The sequence below is a fragment of the Wasmannia auropunctata genome, unplaced genomic scaffold, assembly GCF_000956235.1.
Source record: "Wasmannia auropunctata unplaced genomic scaffold, wasmannia.A_1.0 LD336090.1, whole genome shotgun sequence".
In the NCBI taxonomy this organism is placed as follows: Eukaryota; Metazoa; Arthropoda; class Insecta; order Hymenoptera; family Formicidae; genus Wasmannia; species Wasmannia auropunctata.
Window position 1 is genome coordinate 2,318,411 of NW_012026800.1, and position 24,727 is coordinate 2,343,137.

At 46.0% G+C, this 24,727-nt stretch overlaps 2 protein-coding genes across 13 annotated transcripts in view; one reads left to right on the forward strand and one right to left on the reverse strand.

The window, feature by feature from the left end:
* The window catches only part of LOC105448067 (Down syndrome cell adhesion molecule-like protein Dscam2), an 80,817-nt gene extending 69,530 nt beyond the window's left edge, over nt 1-11,287 (forward strand). The window contains exons 16-28 of the mRNA XM_011686430.1: nt 1,745-1,893; nt 2,126-2,280; nt 3,649-3,830; nt 4,779-5,075; nt 5,373-5,669; nt 6,105-6,240; nt 6,329-6,456; nt 7,015-7,443; nt 7,814-8,098; nt 8,949-9,235; nt 9,874-10,126; nt 10,255-10,345; nt 10,596-11,287. Of these exons, the coding sequence (XP_011684732.1) occupies nt 1,745-1,893; nt 2,126-2,280; nt 3,649-3,830; nt 4,779-5,075; nt 5,373-5,669; nt 6,105-6,240; nt 6,329-6,456; nt 7,015-7,443; nt 7,814-8,098; nt 8,949-9,235; nt 9,874-10,126; nt 10,255-10,345; nt 10,596-11,025 (3,119 nt within the window). The 3' untranslated portion in view covers nt 11,026-11,287. The remainder of the gene's footprint in view (nt 1-1,744; nt 1,894-2,125; nt 2,281-3,648; nt 3,831-4,778; nt 5,076-5,372; nt 5,670-6,104; nt 6,241-6,328; nt 6,457-7,014; nt 7,444-7,813; nt 8,099-8,948; nt 9,236-9,873; nt 10,127-10,254; nt 10,346-10,595) is intronic.
* Nucleotides 11,288-17,829: 6,542 nt separating this feature from the next.
* Nucleotides 17,830-24,727, reverse strand: part of LOC105447892 (tyrosine-protein phosphatase 99A) — a 279,292-nt gene continuing 272,394 nt past the window's right edge. For 6 of the 12 annotated variants that reach the window (XM_011686173.1, XM_011686170.1, XM_011686171.1 and 3 more), the window contains exons 6-16: nt 22,782-23,065; nt 21,854-22,074; nt 21,512-21,637; nt 21,194-21,369; nt 20,214-20,505; nt 19,958-20,129; nt 19,628-19,752; nt 19,267-19,544; nt 19,028-19,163; nt 18,334-18,922; nt 17,834-18,250 (exon numbers count right to left, since the gene is read on the reverse strand). In XM_011686173.1, coding sequence (XP_011684475.1) covers nt 18,428-18,922; nt 19,028-19,163; nt 19,267-19,544; nt 19,628-19,752; nt 19,958-20,129; nt 20,214-20,505; nt 21,194-21,369; nt 21,512-21,637; nt 21,854-22,074; nt 22,782-23,065 — 2,305 coding nt within the window. In that variant the 3' untranslated portion in view covers nt 17,834-18,250; nt 18,334-18,427. Of the gene's footprint in view, nt 18,251-18,333; nt 18,923-19,027; nt 19,164-19,266; nt 19,545-19,627; nt 19,753-19,957; nt 20,130-20,213; nt 20,506-21,193; nt 21,370-21,511; nt 21,638-21,853; nt 22,075-22,781; nt 23,066-24,727 lie in introns of all 12 variants that reach the window. The other 6 variants (XM_011686167.1, XM_011686165.1, XM_011686164.1 and 3 more) reach the window with 3 other exon arrangements.

Consider the following 24,727-nt stretch of genomic DNA (forward strand, 5'->3'; position numbering starts at 1 on the left):
CGCGGCGCAGTCTGTCGCATGAGCTGCGGCTGTCAAGAGCAATGGTAATTACATCGCCGTGTCTCTTGTAAATTCACGTCGAGTTGATTCTGTATAATAGCGCCGCGAATTTGTTCGCGATTCGCGCACCCGCGTAATACGCGCGCGCGCGCCGCCGCAAGAGCAGCAGCTCTGGCCGGGCTTCTTTGACGTTCCTTTCCGCGTGTTTGCGCGCAAGCCAGAGAGAACGCGATTTACGTTTCTCATCGATCAATTCGTTCGGAAAAGGGATCGTCCGCCGTGTTCCGTTTTCCAACGCGGCCGCAAGCTCGCTGACGTTTTCCAGAGGGTATTTTGATCTTTCTTCCGTACGAAAATATCTTAATTTATATATACGTGTATATTTAGACTCGGGGATTTTTCGCGTTTCTACCGTGATGTCTTCTACCACCTTTTCCTTTTCCCACTTTCAGCAACCTTCGTCCGCAAGTGCGCAAATTAGAATTATTGAATTACGATCGTTGTCGAAGGTTTTTTTTTTACGAACATTTAAGTGCTCTTCATTTTCTGAAGCATAAAACACACACACACAGCCCGGCATCCCCGACGTTGGCGGTTTTCGTTACGACAGCTAAGACAAAGTTTTCTGTAAAGTCGTTTGCGAATCTTCCTCCTCCAGCGTCTTTGTTTTACCAAACTCACCCCCTCCTTGCCCCCCCCCCAACTACCGAGGAAGGGGGCAAGGCGCCCCACCCCACACCTCCCCCACTCACTCGCCCTATTTTCATGCCACAAACTTCTCTTTGAAACGCCCCTTGCCCTGGCCGCTCGTTAACTTTGGATGTCCTCATTTACGCCTAATCGACTCGAGTCTCCCCGCCGGGTGTTAAATTATCGAACTTAACGCACGAAGGGGCACGGAAGCGTCGTGGTGTTAACGCGCATAAAACATGTTCTTGAGGCAAGCACCGTCGAGAATTATTATCGCTCTTACCAAAATCGAGTCTCGCGAGGATCGAGATTTCCAGAGAGGAGTATACCAACCGGCCAAACGATGATAAATACGCGGCCCCGACGACGTCCGTATATACGTATAATTTACTCCGCGAAATGCATGTATTGTCCCGCGCGGTATCGCGCGTACATCGCGAGTGAATCGCACGTTTTAATGTCCGTATATATATATTCGTATATTAGACGTCCAAAGTTGCACGTCCCTAAATTACAGATTAAAACTAGAGATAATCCGCATCTCCGCGATCTCGCGCGATTCCGTTGCGCGTAATAGCTTCGAATTAATTTCCAACTGTGAATGCCGGGCATATACGTATACATATTATTTGTATATATACATGCTATATATATCTGACTGTGTATGTATACGTCCGATATTTATTGCCAGCTACCTTTGCGCGAGTTTGTACGGCTCTCATCCTCCATTAAAACGTCATTCGCTTGATCGATTCGTTCACTCATCGCGTACGATCCGTCTTTGCGGGCAACTGTTAAACTGCCCCGAAACCTGCGGCACACGCAGCGCGGAGAGAAACGAAATAGGTTTATCGACCGCGGAGACGATGTACCTACAAGTTAATCGCGCGCGCCGCGCCGTTCCGGAGTGGAGATACGTCCGGATTTTCGCGCGCGACCGGAGATACGATACGTACATTGCAATCCTCGCCTCGCGAGACTCGCACACGCGATTACGCTTTAAGAGATCGTGTATATTGCATCCTTCTAAGCGTTGTTGCCTTTTGCCGGAAAGACGTGTGGCATGAGCACAACACGCAGAAGCTGGTAGCCGGGGACAACACGGTCGCTCGGGTATCGTCCCTAAAACCCGCGACTACCTACCACTTTCGAGTGCTTGCGGAAAATCATCTTGGAACATCAGCGCCAAGCGACATCCTTCATGTCAGTATCAAACATTTGTCGAAAGACAAACGAATAGCAAAAGAAAGAAAGATACACACACATACATACACGCACGCACGCACACACACAAAGCATGATTCGAAAGAAAAAAAAAAGAGAAAGAAACTTTCACATTATCACGAAGTCATTAACGTTTTGCGCTTTACTTAACATCAGAATGTTCCCTTTTTACGTGCGCCGTCGGGGGCGTCTCGAAATTTTCTCGAAACAGGTGCAAACGGACGGCGAAGTGCCCGGTGGACCGCCCAGGCACGTCTCCGTGGAGCCCCTGGGCCCGCAGCAGCTCAAGATCACGTGGCAACCGCCGGATCGATCCCTGTGGAACGGCGAACTACTCGGATACACCATCGGCTACACCAATCTCGGGTATCGTTATCTGCTTACCGCTCTTGAACCGCGGCAGTTTGCGCCCGTTTAGCGTCCATCACTTCTCGCGCGCCCAAAGTCTCGAACAATGATCGCGATATGATCTCCCGCCCCGTTTCGCGCGCGCAAAACAGGGGCGAGCACGTAGCGGTAAATTCATGTCGAACCGAGCCGTTTAAGCCGAGCGACACGTTATATCCTCGATAATATTGATTTTACGAGAAAATGTTGCGAGGGTGAAAACTGAAGAACCGCGAGAAAGACGTTTCCGCAACAGGAGATGGCTGTGATAATCTTAGCGTGCATCGGAGGTATTTTCGCGAGAGGGATCATTTCAGACAGGCATTTTTTCCAAAATTGTAGATGATAAAATCGTCGAGATAAAAATATTTTAGCGTATTTATTTAAACATGTATAGTATTACCGTATTTATATAACGCTTCACTCAGTTAGCAAGCTGACATTAATTTTATCATTTTAACGTCAAAATGATATCTTTGAGAATATTTTGATATTAAAATGTGACGAGAATAACGTTAGCTTACCATCAAGCTCATTTTATAATCAGCCATGTACTTTCTAAATTTTACTCCAAAATTTCGACTCTAAAAATACTCTTCTTACAAAATCGAATTCTTGGCTGAAATAGAAAACGTAACATGGCAATAATCGCGACGAGACTTCTTAAATTAAGCCTGATAATGTTTGCGCTGACATTTCATACCGGAATAATTGGATCGTACTTTTTGGTAGTCCAGGCCGCGGAGGAAAGCACCGTGAATTCTTAAAATACCTTTTGTCCAAGCTCCGCAGTTATATTCCATTGAATTTCGAGATTGTTACTTCCTCCATTATACTCGAATCGGACGGCGGAACGTAATAAATGCGGACGATAAGAACGATTTCCGGTAAACTTTGGCGACGGCGACTCTCGTGCCGAGGATTTCCCGTTTTCTCAGAGACAGCCACCGACTCTCGCGAACAATGGGACGTACGCGGGAGAAGAAAAGATGGTTTATATATATATATATATATATTTTTTTTTTTAATGCGTACTATTTATTTGTTACGCTGTTAACTTCATCACTGGGAAGTCGTTCGGCTGACGTCCGGGGACAAAAGAGACACTTGTCTCTGTACAATTTAAAAACTGTATAAGAACGACCTTTCCGTCTTGCACTCCTTCATAGACGAAACTTTTTTTACGATCGATTATTTACAAACCAATTTATAATGGCTCGTCTTTTCGACACACTTCGCGTTCGCGTGGTTAACGTGGTGCTATAGATTTCCTAGCGCACCGTCGACATTACTCCTCGCGTTATCTCTTCGCTTCAACGAACCGCGGCTCTCGCGGCTTTATTTCAGAGGCGATGATCAATTGACGAACACGACGCGCGTGGGAATCACCGGAAACGGGGATGGCTCGCACGATTGCAGGCTAACCGGTCTACGAAAATATACGCAGTATAGCGTAGTGGTGAAGGCGTTCAACGGCAAAGGAGACGGCCCGGGATCCGATCCCGTGACGGCGCACACGTTCGAGGACGGTGAGTGGTAAAGTCGCCACTTCCTGAATTTATCGAGTTCTCTCTTCGAGCGGGAATTTTGCGTTCAAATAAAAATATATCTGGCACGTTAAACAAAGCAATTACCGGGCGTGCCGCTTTGAGGCGGTCTCTTTGCATTTTAATTACCAGCCAAATGTAATTGAGAATTGCAAATGATGAGATCAAGTTTCATATTACAAATTAATATCATAATTTAAAGTTTGTCACATACACCATGTTGGTGCGCAACGCAAACGTTCAATGCGATATATAATGCATAACGTTGAACAACGGCAATCATTTGCGTAACGATATTGGGTTACGGAACAAGCTTTTACGCGAGTCGAACCGTAAATTGTTACAAAATTTACATCGGCAATAATAAGTTTTGCTCGAATTTTTTTTTGTTTTACCGCATGACGGCCGAAATTCTGCAGCAGGCTACGTTTTCCGTTTTTAGCCTAAATTTTTGCACACGCAATTTTTGCACAATCAAGATTCTCTTATGCTCTTATAATTTCATATCTTCTCTGTAACTTGATTGCATTTTGAATATTCAGCTACACACAAAATTGGTCAAATTATTTTTAATATTCCATACAAAAAACTGGCTGAGTCTTTCAAAAAACTGACAAAAGAGAGGCTATATAAAAACTAATTGTTCCAATTATTCTTGAATCAACTGTATCAGTTATGTTAATTAATTTGTATAAACTTTATATATTATCAAAAGAGCACAAATAGAATATTTCTGGAGTAATAAGCTTTTAAATAAGTTTCTTTTTGTAATTCTCGAAACTTGGCCAATTTCATGAGTCACTGCGAACCTCGATACCGAGTCCGAGCGTGAGCTGTGTGTGACCAATAACGTAAACTCGGGACCGCATTTTTCGACACGTCAAAGGGAAGCAATGCGCTACAGCGATTTACGGTACCGATTTGACATAGTTCCAAGTGCGCCACCGCAGAATGTAGCTTGCGCCGCACTGAATGGTCAGAACATCCAGGTGACCTGGAAACCGCCGCCTTCCGACAAAGTTCACGGGGTCGTGCTGGGGTACAAGCTGCTGTACGAGGCCGCCTCGGACTCGCAGACAGGCAGGGAGACGAAAGTCAGCCATGCCCTCAGCACGGTCCTGCACACCCTCAGCCCGTACACCAACTACACGGTCCAGGTGCTCGCCTACACCCGGGCCGGGGACGGCGTCGCGAGCAGCTCCGTGTCCTGCACCACCGGGGAAACCGGTAAATACCGACACTTAGATACTCCCTCTTTTACTTTTTTACTCGATTTGCAATTTATTTCTTTGACGCGTTAATTTAAGAAATAATTGAAAGAGGCATTCCCCGAGTAATCGTTCGAGAAGTTCAAGGCGAGATCGAAATAGACGGATCCATAATTTGTGCGATTCAATTAAACGCAACCTTATATCTATCTAGTGCAAATGTTACGCGATACACGCTCGGTGTTTATTTTCCCAACCCTCCTCTCCGTGAAGTCGGTAATCGCGATCACAAAACGGCACACTCTCTGCCCGACAGTGCCCGACGCGCCGGAGCGCGTGAAGGCGGTTATCAGCGGCGAGAACGCCGTCGTGATATCCTGGCTGCCGCCGCGACGGCCGAACGGCCTGCTCGTCCAGTACACCGTCTACATCCGCGTGCTGGAGAAGGGCCAGGAGGTGAAGATCACCAAGAGTATTCTACCGGCGCAGAACCTGCATCACGAGGCGACCGGCCTGAAGCAGCACGAGACGTACGAGGCCTGGGTCACGGCCTCGACTAAGGTCGGTCAGGGCTCCAGCACGCCGGTCATCAAGCTCCAGCCCAGCAGCACCGGTAAGTTGCTCGTCCGAGAGAAAGAGAGAGAGAGAGAGGATGCAAGAGGGATTATTGAAAAATTCCTCGCTTTTTTCCGCCGTAAAAATTCTATACCGCACGTTCGGATGCCCCGCGGTACGTTCCGATACAACTTTTCATTTTTCGAGTCCAAGTTCCGAGAAAACTGTGCATACAACTGCTGAAACGCGCGTCGAATATATACGCGTGGAATACTGGCACAACTCCGCGGGAAACGGATGGTCCATATTCCATAAAGGAAAATGCTCTTTGACGTGCAGCACGCTTCGGCGATCGATAGCGTATACGTAAGCGCGTGCGGTGTGCTCGCCGACTTTTCGATAATACCCTCACATTTGCGGGGAGGAATATAACGGGAGCGCAAATGGGACGAATGGGGAAACTCCGTATAACCGGGCGGGGTCCTTTAATTAGTTCCAGCTGCCATAATATCGTACGGCGTGCCCATCGTGGTGCCGTGGCGGGTGGACGTTAATATGGCTTGCCTCGTCGTCGGCGATCCACGGCCGACCGTCGAGTGGCGACGCGCCGACATGAAACTGCAGCAAAAGTAAGTGCGAGCGAAGCGTATATATATATAGCGCGCGTAGCGAAAACGGCATGGAAACGCACACGTTTCACGTGGACGAGTTTTCCAGATCCGACGTGGGGCCGGACAACACCTTAACTCTGAGAAACGTGCAGAGGAGTCACGAGGACAATTATTCGTGTCACGCGAAGAATTCCCTCGGCACGGACGAAATTACGTATACGCTCCATATACAGGGTAAGGTTTCGCGCGTGAAATCATTAGGAGAACGCCTCTCCATAGTCACGCTCTCGCGATAAAGCGCGTGCATTCGTGTGTACACGAAATTTTAATCCGGCGCGGAAGTAGATAACGCCTTCGCCTTCGCGCAGGATAATTCGATTCAAAGTTATACGTTGGGATCTTTCTAAGGGCAGGCAGTTATGTCCCGAACTTTCCGAAACACTGCAGCTCCCCGCGCTTTAGAGGTATTGTATAACTTGACAAATTTTAGAATTATATAATTTCGATTAAACGTATTACACGTATATCTCGATCGGAGGTACTTTGTCTTTAAGGCTTAAGCTGGCATTTATGCACAAAACTCGTGCGTGCGAGAGCGAGTCTTATGGGATAACTCCCGCGAATATTCTTATTCATGCCCGGGGGAGCGAGAGAGAGAGAGACAGAGAGGAGCGCGCAGTGACGGGGTCGCGCGCGGAGAGAGAGCGCGTCGCGAATGTCGGGACTCTGTGTGTTTCGCCGTCTCTCGAGCGGCGCACGAGCCAAGTTCTAATTGGTAAACTTTATGCATAGTGCCGCCGACGTCGCCGACTCTGCTGGCGACCGGCACAACGACCGACGCCATTCAGCTGCAGTGGAAGCAGGGCGACAACGGCGGCGCGCCTATCAAGGGATTTCTCCTGGCTTATCGCCGGGAGTTCGCCGAATGGGAGGAGGTCATGCTGGACCGACGCGAGAGCACGCATCTCCTCGAGGGCTTGCAGTGCGGCACGCGCTATCAGTTCACCCTCGCGGCGTTCAACCGGATCGGCAGCGGCAGCGCGAGCGACATACAGACGGCGAAGACCAACGGCTCGAAGCCGGTCCCGCCGCCGAAGCATCACTTCGTCCGGCCGAATCAGACGTTCGTTATTCTGGAATTGGCCGCCTGGCAGGACGGCGGCTGCCCGTTGACCTACTTCGTCGTGGAGTATAGGAGGCTGCCCGGGGATTGGCTGCTCGGTAAGAACTCCCGAGCAACTCTTACGGGAAAGTTGAAGTCACGAGGGCGAAGAAGTGAGGGTCCGATAATACTCGTCGGGAGCGTGACGTTGATCGCGCTGAATTAATTCGAAAATCGATATTCACAGGAAGTTTCCGCGAGACATGCTGGTATAGCGCCTATTTACTGTCACGTATCGCGATTGTGTTAATGCTATCAATCGCACTGTCATTCGCACGATATAACGTTTGATTATTTGAAATTAATTTCGAAATATTGACATTTGGAAAATATTTCAAAAAATTCTCATATAATTTTAAGCGTCTATCAATTATCAGTGCGCTCGCATGCGCCCGATAATTAATCAGATCTTGTAACGTGTGTTGCCAGTGTCCAATAACGTGCCGCCGCAGTCGAAATTCCCCATCGTGGATCTGGAGAGCGGCACCAGCTACGAGCTCCGCGTGACGGCTTACAACAACGCCGGTTCCACCCAGGCTGAGTACCTGTTCAGCACGCTGTCACCGAACGGAAACAACCGCTTGCACGAGGATCATCCGCAGGAGAGCGAGACCACCCCGCTCTACCTTGACGCGCACGTTTTGGCGCCCAGCGTCATCTCCGTTCTCGCTGTCATGCTGGCGATCGCCGGCGTGTGCTTTTGCCTCAAGACACGTGAGTACCGAGAGCCTGTCAAAGCCCTGCTGGTCTATCAATTCACGTCGCGAGCGGCGCGCACGCTTTGGGTTTCACGGGATCCGCTTTGCCGTGTTGTAACAAAAAAAAAATCTGTCGGATGCCGTTTATATTTTCGCTGTATTCCACTTGGTACACGCTTGTAACGGTTCCGCCGCGAATTGGAACAAGGGGTGGAGGAGGGGCGAGGGGGAGGGGGGGGGAGCGTGGGACAGTTTAGATGTTTTATTTTTTCGTCAACTACCCTCGATATCAGGTACAATGTCAACAACAGCGGTTTGCGATATCCGCCGCGAGCGTTTGGTTTAATTAAAAACTTCATAAACGAATCACGTAGCCAGGGACGTTGCTCCGGATAGACATCGGTTACTGGAAAACGAGAATATCTCCCCGTGTATAAACGATTCAAGAAATACTGTGGTACGCTCTCACTCGCTCGTACTTATTCGAGTTATACCTCATAGTTTCTTGATATCCGCAAGCCTCTAGAACGTAAGCGCCTTTATTTTATTACCGCGGGAGAGGATGCGCTCAATCTACACACGACGAATGGAATTTTATATCCTTCGCTCATATGTGCGCTTTGCGTCTCTGTTTTTTTAAATCTTCATACTTTTTTTAAACGCCTCAGGAGTTGCCTTTTCGCGACGACGGATTTATTTAACCACGAGCATTTTACATTCGACGAACGCGGCGCGTTAGATTCTTTTTTTTTTTTACTTTTTCGCGTCACGTATATTTTACATAGTCTGTCCGTCTGTCTGTCACGTTAACCGATGATCTCGAGCCGAGCGCGTCTGCCAAACTCGCGTGTGTGCGCCGTTTCCAGATCCGGACGGCTCCGGCGGCGCGAACGACCCGAGCTCGCAAACGCAGGCGGCCCTGGACAACAAGCACAATATGGAGCAGCGGGAGCAGTACTACGCGACCGTGAGGAAGCCGGGACAGCAGTCGCCCTGCCGCGAGGTGAGCGCCCTGGAACGAATACCCGAGTATTCGGAAGATATTTATCCGTATGCCACCTTCAATCTGCCCGAGCAGGAAAATCTTTCGGCGAACCCCATGAGACAGGCGTTCTTCTACGAACGCAGCGAGACGATGCTGCAAGGTGCTCAAGTACGTTTATTTCTCACACACAACGGCGTTTAACGTGGCGCCGCGCCGCCGCGCTCACGATCCATCTTGCGATTCTTTTGACACCGCCGCCTCCCCGTAAATTGCGCGACGTCCGGGCTGATAAAAGATTTCTGAACTCGTGACGCCCAGATGTCTACCACGGATAAAGTCAGGGCGACTAAAAGTAATCTCATTAACGAAGTTATAACGCAATGAGAGTAATTACCTTCTTTGCATTAATACTTAAAAGGAACCATAAATTGTTCGTCTCGCACTCTGTGCGGCGAGAGGAACGTTAAATTAGAATCGTCGACATTATTTAATTACCACGCGTTCAAATTTAATTACGTTTCGAAATGTGATACGCGCGATGTGGAGCAAAAGGATAGTTTGTTAAAAATTAACGAGGCCATAAAGGAGCCCTAGATATTCACAAAGATATTCAATAACGATATTAATTTAATTATTTCCTCTTGTTAATATTTTGCAATCGAATGAGAGTAATGCGATGCCGCTCGCCTATACATATTTCACGAAGGAAATATTTTAAAGATGCCATTTGCGAGAGTCGCGTGTGTGTCAAAACATGTCTCGCATCTCTCCGGCAAAGAATCCCACACACAGCGAATCGATTGCAGTGCGACGTGGACCAGTACACGAAGGTACGTGGTCGTGCGCGACGCAAATCGAAATCGTTCAAGTCGGAGTCGGAGGAATACGACACGCTGGGCTCGGACAGCGACACGGAGGTCGGCACCAGCAGCCGTACCGAGTCGTCGAATCACCTGGACGACTCCGGCCCGACGTCGATAATGGCCCGCTCGCCGGGGCCGAACTCCGTGAATCAGCGGGAGCAGCGGCTCGCCCTGGTGCAGCGACCGGTTCATCATAGTAAGTTAGTATTCGGTTTTCTGTGTCCGGGCCGCGCGTACCCACGCGCAGCCTAACTCACGTATATCAAGCGCGCAACCACTAATTCCACTTCCCGCGTCAACGTCTCGCGTCTACCGTCTTTCCAGATGTGCTGTACCACACGCACGAATCAAGTACATCAACCGAGCCGTCACCAATTTCTGAGAGAAAGACTTTCCCGAGGCTCGAAAAGCAACGGTAAGAGTACTGGCCGGTTACGCGCCGGCTAATCTTGTGCATGTTATTAGCGCATTGCGAAAAAAATTTCCTTACAAGACTAGACAAGTCTCTCTCTTTTAAATCATCTCTGAATTGAATGTATCATTCATTACATTAATTGATTTATCTAAACGACTTGGTACAACTTGCTCGAATAAATTTTTAATTTCTTGGAGGAGTTTCTTTCTTTCTTTCAATGCACTTAAAACGCCGACCTGTATCCTCGCAGGAGTCGCGGCGCGATCGACGTCGCGATCGACGGTCGCATCCCCGGCATTCTGCGACCGGTGCTGAAGCTATCGGAGTCCGGAGTGCATTCGTGCTCGCGAGGAGCGTCGCCGAGTCGTCCGGTGCGTCCTGGTTCCTACGACAGGCTGGAGAAGGGCCCGCCGAGCACCAGGAAGTCCGTAGAGTCGCTCTGCCTCCTGGAGGAGCCGGCGGGCACGTTCAGAATGATGAGGAGAGACGACGACTGGGGCAGCGAGCTGTCTACGTTGGAATTGAAGCCACCGAGCGGCTTCACCGACGTTCACGAGACCAGTGAGGCCGAGTGCGACATCGACATGAAGCTGAAGCTGCACAGGAAGCGGCTACCGAGCGGCCTGCACTCGAACAGCTCGCTCTCCAAATCGCCCAAGGATTTCACTATCACCGTCTAAGTGTTTTTAATCAAATATCGAAACCAAAAAAAAATGGAATTTAAAGGAAGCCCCAAAAAAATGTGAAAGATTTAAATAAGCGAAGTATTGCCAAAACATGAGTGTTATTAAGTCAAGTAAGTTACGATTTCTCGCCACTGAGATTCTCGCGATTGCCAACGTCGCTCTACAGAATCTAGATCTCTGAATGTTCGTCTTTTGGAGTGAAACTACTCTGTCAAAGACTTCGTTTACAAATAAAGACTTATTTTTGTAGAAAAAAGAAATAGGAGGGAATGGCTGCACCTTCGTCTATTTCCACATCCCCACGTCACATCCCGCATGACGTACAATTTTCATACATTTAAACGTAATTATTTCTTATTATTATAGTCAAACAATACTTACTTGCAAATCTTGCATCAAATATAGTTAGTTTCAGTTCAATCAAGCAGTAAACAATCGTCGCTCATCTCCTACACTTCGTTATCGCAGACGGATTGATTATAGCAACAAAAAACCGCATACAGATTCGAGTAAGAAGTATATTATTATATATAATCATAGCCAATCGATTGCAGTAAATACCGAGTGAAAGGAGAATTTTTACGTTTGCACAAAATGCTTTTCTATACGGAAATGAAAAAAAATGCATTTTTCTTATTTAGTATAACAATACCTCTCGCATATTCCATCGTCATGTAAAAAAATTTCATATTGTTTCATATCATTCAACTATAAATTGGAAAAATATTTCATATTTTCTTTGTAAAAATGAGTATAATTTTAATAGATATTTCCATGTGTTTTTTTTTACCATTATAGTTGATCAACTTTTGTGTAATTAACGAAATGCATTTTTCTGAATGCGTACTGTCAATATGATAATTTACTTCGATATGAAATAATAATAAAAAAGAAAATTGCATAGATAATTAAGAAACTCGATAATAGAATCTTTAATAATGAGTGTGTCGCAATAAATTTAGTTATCGCGTTTGCGACAGCTTAATTAATTAATTGCGGTTATTGAATTGTTGCGTCTTTATTGTTAGGAAGCAGCTAAATCCGGATCGGCGCAACGACGAAGGCCCACGATGGCGCGCTGGTGAGTGAAACTTGGCTGATTTGACCAGTTGGAAATTTCTCGCAAACTATTTATTAGACGTATATGTTCTTAAGCACGGACAATTCTTCTCGAATGAAGCGTACAGTTAAAAAAACGAGTAATACTATCGCACATAATGACTGATATCGCAATCATTATATCCGGTTTAAACCTCTCTAAAATTTCTCTGTCTTTTTGTTTCCTCCTTTTTTTTCTTTTGTTTTCCTTACGTTTTTTTTTTTTCGTTGAGATACGTACTGTATGTCGAGTAATTAGAGTTTGGTGGAAAACCGCATTAGACCAGCGTTCATTGTGTTCTTCGCGGCTCATTGACGCGTTTGTCGCTCAGTGATTTCAATATAATTAATTGATGAGCCGCGCGTACGTCGCGACAAGGATGACTCGCGTGACGTCGTAGGAACAGAGAAACAGAGCTTTTTTTGATTTCTTTTCTATATTCGTGCTTCGCGCTTTAACACGTCACGCGATTCGTCCTCTCCTCTTTCTCTCTCTCTCTCTCTATCTCTCTCTCTAGGCGCGAATGATCTTCACTCCCGAGCGACGGTCAGAGAATCGATTTGTTAAAAATTCTATCGAAGGCAGTGCGGTCGCTATGCTCGGAGATTAACTCTTTCGCTACTGGTACAATCGCTTGACAGTAATGCGCCAGTGATACCTGCATTATTCTCGTGCTTTCAAGGAGATAATATAATATAATATAGTCGTCTCTTCGCGTTTTATGTACAAACGAAAATACACATTGCGAATTAATTATTATAATTGATATTTGCATTATCCTCTCTCTCTCTCTCTCTCTCTCGTGCACTTTCTGAAGTCAATAATAATTACAGTTCTCTCCTCTTATTTATACAGACGGAAATACATCAATTAATAATTGCAAACGCTCGACATCTCTCGCGACCGCTCGATCACTGCTAAATCACTAATTTGACAACTGCTACATTTCCAGCGTAGAAAGGAAGTTTCTTGTAATTCATTCATGAGATTTCAACTTTTGTTTCTAAATCGAATCGAAAGGAAATATACACCGTGAATTCTCGTCTGCCGTAGATGCCATAGCGAAAGAGTTAAGGAAAAGGGGTAAAGAGAAAGGAAGGAATGTTCTCGTAGGTACTTGTTTGGCAGTCTTGACTGTCGTTTTTTACGTATTGGCTTCGCGTAAATCTCTCTCTCTCTTTCTTTCTCTCTCGTCGGATATCAATCGGGCATGGCGCGGATTCGTGAATATACCCCGTTGTCTCTCGGGACCCTCCCCTGAACTTCCCTACCGCTACAGTTTTTTACGTACATTAGCCGATCTCGGCTTTACCTGCGACGTGGATCGACCGATCGTTAATGCACGTTAAACATCATCGTGAGTATACGTATAAACAGCTTTCCCCGTCTTCTTTTTTTTTTTACAGTTTACCGTAGGCCGTAGGTGCTTACGTTTGGACTCGGAGGGGAGGAGAGAGCCTACTCCCCCTCTCGCCCCTCCGTCGTGTGCGGCGATTCTTTACAAATGATAATTATAAAGTTACAAATCGTGGCAACTTATGTTATGAAACAATCGAAGTGTGAGATTTTTCACGGTTGTCTATTGAAGTTTCGATAGGCATTCGACATATACATCCTCTGTTTTAAACACATTCAGTTCTATATATATATATATATATATATGTATATAATATATATCTCTCGCTGGATATACATATTTTGTATAAGTAACAGACTCTCTCTCTGAACGACTGCGCGCCAACGAGATCCGCGCAATCCCGAACCGTCCCGAACCGCTCCCCGATCCGCTTCCGGTGTGTGTGCGTTTTTTTTTTCTTTCTTTTCACTTAATAAAATACACATATGCACATACGTACGTATATATATCACATAAAACCAACTCGGAACGAGAGACCGTTTCGCATTCCCCTCCACGTGTGGTCCGCGCGAATACTACAGTTATACAGTCGCAGTCTTTGTTATACTGAGGATGTAAAAGAAAAGAAATTCCGACGAACGCGCTGGAGCTCGATTACCCCTTTACGTCCACCTTGTCGTAAGACTTTCGAAATTATCCGCGATTAATATCGGCGAACCATTCTCTTTCTCTTTCTCTCGTAGAAGAGCTCGTTTCGAAATGGGATTAACAAGAAGGAAAATGATTGCCCCTTCCCCCCCCCTCCCCCCTCATCCCTCTCGGCAAAGCCGTTTTATGGCCGGCCGTTCCGGCGAACGAACGACATCGGGAAAACGCAGTTTTCAATCGTTTCACTCGTCTCGATCGTGGCGTATATAGCGGACGACGTAGGAAGGAAAGAGATTAAGAAATAGAAAATCAAGAGCCAAGGGGAGCTAGATGCGAACTAACGGTGTGAAAACGAACGAGACAATGTGTGTGTGCGTCATCTTACAAATATTATGTTGACTAGAGTCTACATTATCTATACACACCACCTATTTTATCATCGAATTATACGCGGGCGGCCGCGCACGCCCCCTCCCCCCGCCCCCTTCTCTCATCCTCTCCGGATCGCACCCCCTTACGGCTTTACTCACACCTCATTAGACGTCTATTTTGCGTTTATCCATGTAGGTACGTACACATATAATCGTGTAATATCGTAAAATACAATATAAGATCGCATCTCTTGTGCACGTGCGCGACGAGGTATCGCTCTATAACTGTACAGGGTCGCGCCCGCGGGACGTGCGAGCGCCGTTTCTCACAACTCTCTTTCTATATGGCATTGTCTTCCGTCTCGTTAAATCCGATCGAAAGACGGGGCGCGATTCCTCGTCCGCCACGCCCGCACAATTAATCTTACTCTCCGGATCGCCATTCATATCATAAATATTTATATATATATATTTATATTTCTTCTTCTTCATCTCGAATATTAGCGCGACGATCGTGTTCGTGTGAGCTGTCCGTCAGTCAGGTGTGCATCTACCACTTCGGCGTAGCTTCTCGTGTACATATGTGTGCGTGCGTGTGTACGTGTATATGTAGGTATGATACAATAATATCGCTTCTCGCTTCCGTTTCTCTCGGTGACTTACATAAGTTATTAACGGCGTTAACTAAAAGACACGTTCTTTATACATATACATAGTAATCTCTAGATTAGACGATAAGTGTTCGATAGGTGTTCCATTCGTACGTATGAGTTAGTTGGTGATCAATCGAGGCTGGTAGACCACGTATGTACACCGGTCCACCGCGTCCGGTGGACGAACGCTGTCGCGAAGATGATAGGTACGCTCGGTCCGTTCCGGAAGTGCGCTTGCTTTATTCGCGTAATCTATCCGCTATCTCTCGTGAGCTTCTCGAAAGAGTGACTTTCTTTGCGCGAAAGGAACAGCAACAGTCAATACGCCGTCCCTTTCGATGAAGACCTCCATTTTCACGCTCCCGCGATCCCACAAAACGTCGCGAGACGAACGCGCGACTCGATAAATCGATTTTCGTCCTAATTTTCCCGAACGATTCGACAATCACTCTTGTGTCCGTACTGGTGTTCCTAATCGTGACGACTCCACGTATCGATGATAAAAAGCGATTTTCTCCGTGTACCATTTTCTCGCGTAGCTAATCACAGCGGGTTGACCAAACAGAACGTGTAGAGTCACTGCTCCCTTTTACTTTCCTGCACGCGTTTCTTTTTTATTTTCCGACTTCGTCCACTTTGTACTCGTTGCCTCTGCTCTCTCCCTTTCGTCCAGCGGTTCTACTTCGTCCGAAGGCGATTCAGGCGGACGATTATGTCAGTTTTTCGCGATTACACCACGCACTCGTGTAATTGATGCGACGTGAACCTGGGCGCGCGTTTCGCGAGGAACTGTTCTGTTTTTTTTTATTCTATTTCGTTTTTTTCCCCTCTTTTTCCGCGACGCGAAAATCCGAGTTGACTGACAACGTTGTCGATTATCATGGAGGAACGTCGTCCGATAGTATTGACTAACGCTTATCGCGGTTATTATTAGAATGGTTACTTAATTATAACATTAGTTTTTCGGCAAGTTGAAACAAACCGGTTTTGAGTCTCCTGCACGTAATTGCTCATTGTTAAAACTTAAATGAGTAGTCTTTCAAAGAAGAGTAGAGACTAATTTGTACTGTACGAGTTAGGCCAAGCGACAGAACGTATGTACACTTCGCAAAGTATATCTGACTGCGCTTTGTGACGCGCGGTGACGAGTAATCGATAAGACACATTTTGTAAATCAGTACGTGATGCGCGATGAGTATCTTTGCACGCAAGGAAAACGGCTAACTTTCGCGTTCTAGCTTCGATTCTGAAGAGAATCTGTTGATTCTCGATCTTTTCTGCGGTCTCCTAAGCCTCGTGTTCCTTCCGCTTAAAAACTTAGCGACAAACGATAGAATTAAACATTATCTTGCAGAGACGCATACGCAATTTGTACAATTTAATTTTCGCTAACTATCATTCGTCACGCTGGCTAGTGTCATGCAAGTAGCGGCTTAATAAGCTTTACGGTAACGTGAAATTAATTATCCGATCGACTGATTGATGAACAATTTCTTCGCGACGTGACAGCTATAATGATCTTGGTGTTATACGAAATGCAAAAGTTGGATGTTTAAAGTACCGCTTAGCTCTATTTCGTTTCGTGGTTCCCGTGGTACAAGATACATGGCGACGGTATAAATTAAAATATCGCGATTGTCATCACCGTTAAAAGAGTTACGTTACTTTATGATTTTTAATTAAAGAGTAAGCGCGAGTCGACACCGTTCCGGTGTCACTTTCTCTTTCAATAATTAATTCCGCCAGAGAATTTCGGCCTCCGCTTCGGTTCTTTACGTGAACGTCACCTATATAAAAAAAAAGTCCCCGCTATTTTTCATAATAGGGAGATCGCACCCTACGAGTAACGTTGCGCGTTTTAGACGTTATCAAAAAGCATAGTCTCCTACGAAGTTGTGCGTTTCGATTCGTTTTTACGGATGTTCCGCGGACGTGAAGCGAATTTGTACACACGCGGCAACACGATATCACGCTTGCTACACACGTTAGTTTTGATTTGAGTCGCGTGCGTCGAGCGACCTACGCGCGAAATCGCTCGTCCGAGCTTAATTTTAACGATAGACGATCGATGACGATCACACCCCCGCCCCCTACCCTTGGCGGCCGATCATCCGGGTGATCGTCGCTAGCTATAAATGGCAGTAGCAAGCACGGCAAGCCGTGCATCGTCGCGTGGGCTCGTTGTGTGTTGGGGCCGCTAATCGAAGTGGATGAAAAACGAGAGAGGGCAGACGCTTAATAATAAATTGAATTTCGTTATATCACGCGTGACAATCGCCGATTCGTGTTTGTGTGTGTATGTGTGTGTGTATGTGTGCGCGAAGCTTCTCGCTCCGACTGGGTGTACCCCCCCCTCCCCCAACCCCTTCCGCGAATGTGTATAATAAACTAAGACACGTAGAATAGTTGTGGATACACGTGTATACGTATATGATATATTATATATGTACACACCCATCTCCGCGCGCGGTAATATCGTCCTAACAATTAGGCTATCGTAATGATTTCTTTGGCAACTCGGAGCTGTCGGATTTTCGACGTGCGTGTATATTTACACGCGCGCACGCACGCACGCACGCACGCACACACACACGCACACAAATTTTCCTACACATGTATATATATATATATATATAATATATTTATATTTATATATTTTTTTGTTTTATGTAGCGTGTATGTGAGTGTATGCACTTATACGTATTATGCATATACGGCGCGAGCGTACGTGTGTGTTGTGTATATCGATAATTTTATATATATATATATATGTATATGCAATATATACAAAATAAGACTGAACAACGTAAACTTACGCGACGGACAAGAGTGATAGGCATCGCCCATCCGGCGTGCATCGGCGGCAACATTGTCTCTTTGTTTTGGCACTGTCCGTTCACGCGCCGGAAAACCGGGTTTCCTCACCGAAATTTCTCTCCCTCGCGTTTCTCTCTCGATTCTTTTTTTTTCTTTTTGTTTCTCTTAACATTCACGTTAGCTCTATGTACACTAAGAAATCCGCTCGAAGATCCTCCAGTTCTCCCTTGGATGCGAACTGTCACACCTCCTCCGCGGACGCGGGGGGATCAGTCTGCGTGAAGAAAATACATTTTCTCTTACGTGTCGTGCATCTCGGGGGAGGAGGGGGGGGAGGATTCGGCGCGTGGCACTTACCAGGTCGTGATTAAACTTGCGGCATTCGGTGCAGTCTCGATTACAGCGGGGCCGACCTTCGTGAGGGTGCGCTGCAACCGAAGATAGGCCGGCATCATTGCGGCATCATCTTACAGCTGGGCTCCGTACTGTCGGTGGGTACGCGCATGCTGCCATTTGTGATATAACCGTTAGCATCGACCATTACGGAGACGCCGGATGGCGGATGATTATGATAGCTAATGTTTCTCTGCGACACCACCATGCTTTTCTCCGACGGTACTACGTGATCGTTGCTGCCGCCGTGGGAGGAGAGACAGGGCTCGCTCCCACGGCTGCTGGACGACTCGATCGGGTGGTCCACGCGTATGGGAATGGTATAGTCGGACAGGTATTCGGAACTGACTTCTACGGTCGCGTATTCGCGAATGACGGATGACTTGGATGGATAATCTAGCGGCATGTGTTGCATCGACGAGGCCGACCTGATCTCGTTCGGGTCGTTGAGCGTAGCGACGTGCCCGTTCGCCATGGCGTACAGATCCGGCTCCGCGCGGCCTTTCGTCGACAGCATGGACTCCAGACACTGGTACAGCAATATGTAATCCTCCTGCGAGCGATAAACGATTTGCGAAAATAAATATACTTTCCCCTTTTAATCGCGCGTATGCGGCTAAAAACTACTAAGTGTTTCGACTTGACGGTGCGGGCTCACCTTCGAGCGGAAAACGCCAGGTCGCTTCATGTAAAGCAGCTTCGCGAACATGTAGATGTCGGCGCTTTGCTCGAATTCCAATTGCTTGTTCAGTGTGGTCAGCAGAACGAAGAGCGCAGCCTCGACTCCACCGTACCTAAAGTGTGTAATAATGATATGAGATTTGTTCGCTTAAGTGATCAATTGCGGAATCGCCACGCGAGTTAGCAAGAATGAAATTTTCTGTCCGTTTGACACACCTGTCCATCACGACGATAGGACCGTTCTGATAATCCCGATGAAAGTCCTGGATGATGCTGACGAAGGTCTTCGGATTGTTGTTGTGCGGCCACAGACCGCTCTGATTCGACGGCGCTTGCACGATCCTGGCGCTGAGCTCGTAATCATCCTGCAACGATCGAACCGCGACCTCCAGCAGGATCGTCCCGTTGACAGTCTCCTTCGTTCCGCAGAGTCGCACTCGGAACGTCTCGGACTCGAGATCCTTTCCTTCGATGGGCCAGAACTCCGGATACTCCTGTCGGATCAGCAATCTTTATTACAAAGGCCTCATTTCTTTTATACGATTATTTTATACTTCGAAACGTATTATTCACGTACCTCGTCGCATTGAGTTAACATAACGATGGTCTGCGCATTGTGGTCCCACATCATTTGCCAGAACTCCATTATGGTGCTCTCCATCGGATGCTGCGTTATGATAAACTCGCGGTTGCGTTGAAAGCCTGGAAATACCACACGCGTTTTATCGTTTGGTTTGGCACTTTCGCAAATTCCGGCAACGTGAGATCGACGTGTGGCATAAATCGCAAAATAGCGCCGACCGGAGTAATAAAAATTATCGCACAGCAGCCACAACGAGGAATTCAAAGGATGTCAATTGTTATGCAGTTCCTCGATAAGAGGAAAGCCACGGATTGATATACCTACCTGAAACCCATGTCGCGTTTATATAGTCGCTTCCATCGACGCCCGGTTTCGGCGTCAGGTGAACGCGCGCGTTCTCGATCGGGACAATGTCCATGTTACGATTCTTGTTGACGTTACACGCTTTGGTGGCGGATACGAGATTGAAGTCCTTAGGTTTCCACGACGTCACCAACTACAGAGAAGCGAGTAAATTATTAGATTAGGTGATTCACAACGTTCACCGTGCATCGACAAATTCAAGGAGAAATCAGTTTACCTTGTATTGAGCTTCGATGTTGTTCCACGCGTCAGTCTTGTTATTCGATGGGCACAGCATGTCTTGAATGTGCTTTATTAAGTTATTGGCGTCGATGTTGGTCTCGCCGCTCTCGATCGCTTCCTGCAAGGCGTCGTGAATAAAGATGTACTGCTCCTCCGTTTGCACCAGGAAGTTTCTCTGAGTGCGGATGTGCTTGAGGAAACCAAACACGTTGATCTCGTCCTTGGCTTTAGCCTGCTTCAGCATGGCGTCGATCACGATGTACGTTCCGGTACGTCCGACGCCGGCGCTGAAAGAAAGAAATAATTTCGTATGTCAAATAGAGGAAGTGATATCTCCTTTTATCGATAAAGATAGAAATTTAAAATAATATTGAAAAAGATTCGAAGAGTGCAACGTCAAATTAATTCTTTGTGTCATGAATTTTTGTATAAGACCGATTTTTTTAAAACTTTGTACCCAGGGATTTTTTAAAGGTCGCTGATTACGAATTAGAAGTCAGAATTTTACAATTCAAAATTTTTTTTATTTTAATCTATCATACCGGTTCTGTCATTTTGAATTTAATTTGATAATTTTGATCATAGATTAGCATTTCGTGATAAAAAAATCCCTAAAACACCATTATAAAAGATATTCAAACTATTTATTTGGATTTAAAATTTAATAGAAATTATCGATTTTGTCATATTTTTCAAAGATTATTCTTTTATAATAAAAAAAAACAACGTAGCAAAATAATGTGAAAAAATTTCTGAAAAATACTTTAAGATATCTTAAACAAGTGCCAAATTACCGTTTTGATATTGATAATAATAGAAAATACATTTTTTCAAAACAAAGCACAAATTTTGACTGCTTTATCAAAATAATAAAAAACTGAGCGGCAAAAGGTGGGACGCTGAGCGTTCCGTCATGACGCAAAGGGTTAAAAGTCCTTGTTATTTGAAAATTGTTCATTAAAATGCAATTTTCACCTGCAATGGACCACGATGGGTCCGGCCTCGGGCGGATTAGCGTTGGACGATTTGCGGATGAAGCTCAGAACGGGTAATGGATGATCGGGCACGCCGTGATCGGGCCAGCTGGTGTAGTGGTACTGCCATATAGTGCGCTCGCCCATATTGGTCCCATTTTTCTTCTTTTTGATCTGCTTAAAAATCCAAGAAAGAATTTCTCATTGGGATGATTATTCGATTATTGGCTCTTGATTTCGCTACGAATGCTCCTCCCCACGTCCACTCCTCACCGAGGAATGCTTTAAGCGCGCGTGCATTCTAATTCTAAACATATACCTTTAAATGCCGAATTTGAAGAGTACGGATGGTGTACGTGGCCATAATATCCTCCCTCACTAAAGTTACTTGAATGTAACCGTACGTCTCGGTCCCCTCCTTGGGCCAATACATATCACATTTCCTCTACAAGAAGCAACAATAATTCATGACAACAACAATTCGACAAATCAGATTTCTTCATAATATTTCGATAAATCGTATTTCTTCAACGTAATTATAGCAAGCCAAGCGTGTGAATGATTTATTTTTCCAGATTATATCTATTCAGTTCTTTTTCAGCACTTTGTTACGTAACTTTTGGTTGTTAAAAATAAATATCGATATCAACTTTATACTTACGCGACCGCGCTCGACCAGATTGGTAATCATTACGACTATTGATACGCGCTGCTCCCAAACCATCCGCCAAAAGCCGTCGAACGTAGGCGGGAGCGGGCCTTGAGTGCCGATGTAAGCTCGCGCCCTTTGCCATCCGTCGATGTAATTCGCGTTAACGTAATCCTGGCCCTTTTTAGGCGGCCCACCGCCGCAGGAGAGCAATTGCACGCGCGTGTGGTCGTCTAATGATAATAACGCAAAGGAGTGGAGATTAGTCATTTCACAATGGAGTTAAGGGGACGACTTCACATTTTCATTTCAGCCGTAATTTCCATGATTATAATTTATTACTCGGTTACTAAAAATACCGGGTTTTAAATCGCGCTACTACACGATTGTCCACTTATCGGTCCGACGCGACGCGATTAAAAATCAGCGTGCTATTCAAGAAAATCGAGACACATCTTACATTGTCTCATTTTAACTGTGAGATCATGCCGATTGTTCCATTCAGTATAATTTCATTCAGTAAGTGTGTATATATGCGACGGTATTATTCTCGTCGAAAATTCTACTTCATTCCCGCGAACGAATTTGTTGTTATCCGACCGATAAGTCTATCTCGAGCTTTAATTTCTTGTCGTCGAAATTGATAATGATACGTCATAATTTCAGCGCTAGATGGTATCGACAGTAGGGGGTCAGCGACTGAGGGGTCAGACAGAGGAACTAAAATAAATCATAAACCGGAGCGCGCGAATATACGTATTCACGTCGCGCCGCGGCGAGTGGACGCCCATCCTTTAGAAAACTGGACGCACTCGCGCGGGGCGTCGTGCGGGACGAGAGCGGCGGCATTACCGGTTCTATATTAAGATGTTTCCTTTCGTTTGTAAATATTACGACAGCGCGCGCACGAGCGAACCGATATACGTCAATGGCTACTTACACGCGAGTATATTCAAGTATCTGTTCTTGGCCTTATTCTCAGCGAACTGGGAATTCTCCACGGTATAATCGCCGGTCTCGGACTGTATCAGCTCGTATTCTTTGCTGAAGCCGATGTCACCGTCGGCGTGAAGGCTCGCGACGTGCTGAACGAATTGCTGGACCGCCACGGCGGTCCTCTCGCCGTCCTGCTCGCTGTTCTCCCATTCTTGAAGGGTGGGAACGTTCCGCGGCGGGTAGTCCAGGTAATAGTAGGCAGTGTGGAAGCATTTCCTGAAGATCGGTCTAAATAAGAAAAGAAAAAGGTACGTTTAGATATATCTGTTCCTTTCTCAGAGCGCATCTCTAGAAAGTTTAGAAACTCTTTCGTTTTTATTCATACTATTATTATTTTATTAAAAAACAATTGTTTTTTTTTTTAAAACAATTTTCAAGCGTATACGTATCGTCTGTAAACCGCGTTAAATAATAAAAGAATCGCGTTCCATACGAATTATTCAAGCAAGTATATCCGCGCCGCCGAGCTTGTAATATCGATGAGGAACACGTGTGTGGGTTGGGCAGATAGCAACGATCAAATATTGATACATCAAAATCAATGCCGATAACACATTCCTTCGTGTACGACACGTCCGGAGAGATCGGTGGACTCCGCTCGAGCGAAACTTACAAGTTACGGAAAAACTTCTTCATTTCGATTTCGGCGGCATAATCTTAGCGACAGCATCCATCATACAGGCGAGGCCGCCCGCGAATCAACGAACGTGCTTGCGAAATGAATAATGATTAGGCCGGACCTCGTCCGTGACCCAGAAAATGAGCTTGTCATCAGCCACGGCCGGTCCTTCGCACATCACTCGCGTTACCGCTCACGTCGTTCCCGAACGTCACCCGAGACACACTGACGCGAGGAGCGGAGATGAGAAAGAACGGAAACCTCCTTCTCTCGTGGGACACGCACGGCACACGCGTTCTCGCTCGCGGCTCGCAAGAGTCTAGAAGCTCGGCGCGGTCGGGTGCGTGGCGTGGCGTAGCGTCACGCTGCGTTGCCTCGGCTCCGCTCCGCTCCGCTCCGCACCGCCGCGCACCACGAGTGGCTCCGGTGACTGTAAGAGCATACTTAGGCCTTGTCACCGCTCGTTATCTCGCGATAACGCGAGAGAGACGTAAGAGCGAGAGAGCGTCAGGATATATTGAAATACGTATCGTATATCTTGGCACTTCGTACAGTGCGTTCCGTAAATTATGTTCGATAAAAATTCGTTGCTAAAGAGAGAAAGAGAGAGGTGAGAGAGAGAGAGAGAGAGAGGTGCGATTTAAAAATAGCTTCAGACGTCTACACTCTACAAGAATAATGTATGCACAGGTTACTAAAAGGCAACACCTTTTGTCAGCGGTTTTTGGAACGCGCAAAAATTTTGAAAATGCAAACCACTACCATAACGCATCTAGAAAGTGGTGCGCATTTTCAAAATTTTCGTGCGTTCCAAAAACCATTGAAAAAAGCATTGCAACTTTTTAATAATCGGCTTTAATAATCGTACATACATTCAAATAATTTGTATTGTGCATCGCGATTGACGATAACAAATTTAATTTAAAGTAAAATTGTAAAAACTCATTTTATTTAATTTGAAAAATATTCTTTACGAATATATTTATATGAAATCACTTGATTTCCATGATATTAATTTATAAAGTGAAATATAGCGTAGGAATTTAATTAAGTACCGTAGAAACTTCTTCCGAGAACGAGGTAATCGGAGGATAAAGAAGTGGTTGCCAGGACAATACGGACTGCAGCGGGAAATCAAGCGGGAAAGCCTGAATGGGAAAAAAAATGGTTGCGCGGGTGCGTGCGAAGGTGCGCATGATTGCATCGCTTGCTCGCCGGGAACTTTCTAATTGCCCGCACTCGAAATGCGATTCGCGATCCAGGCACGCGCG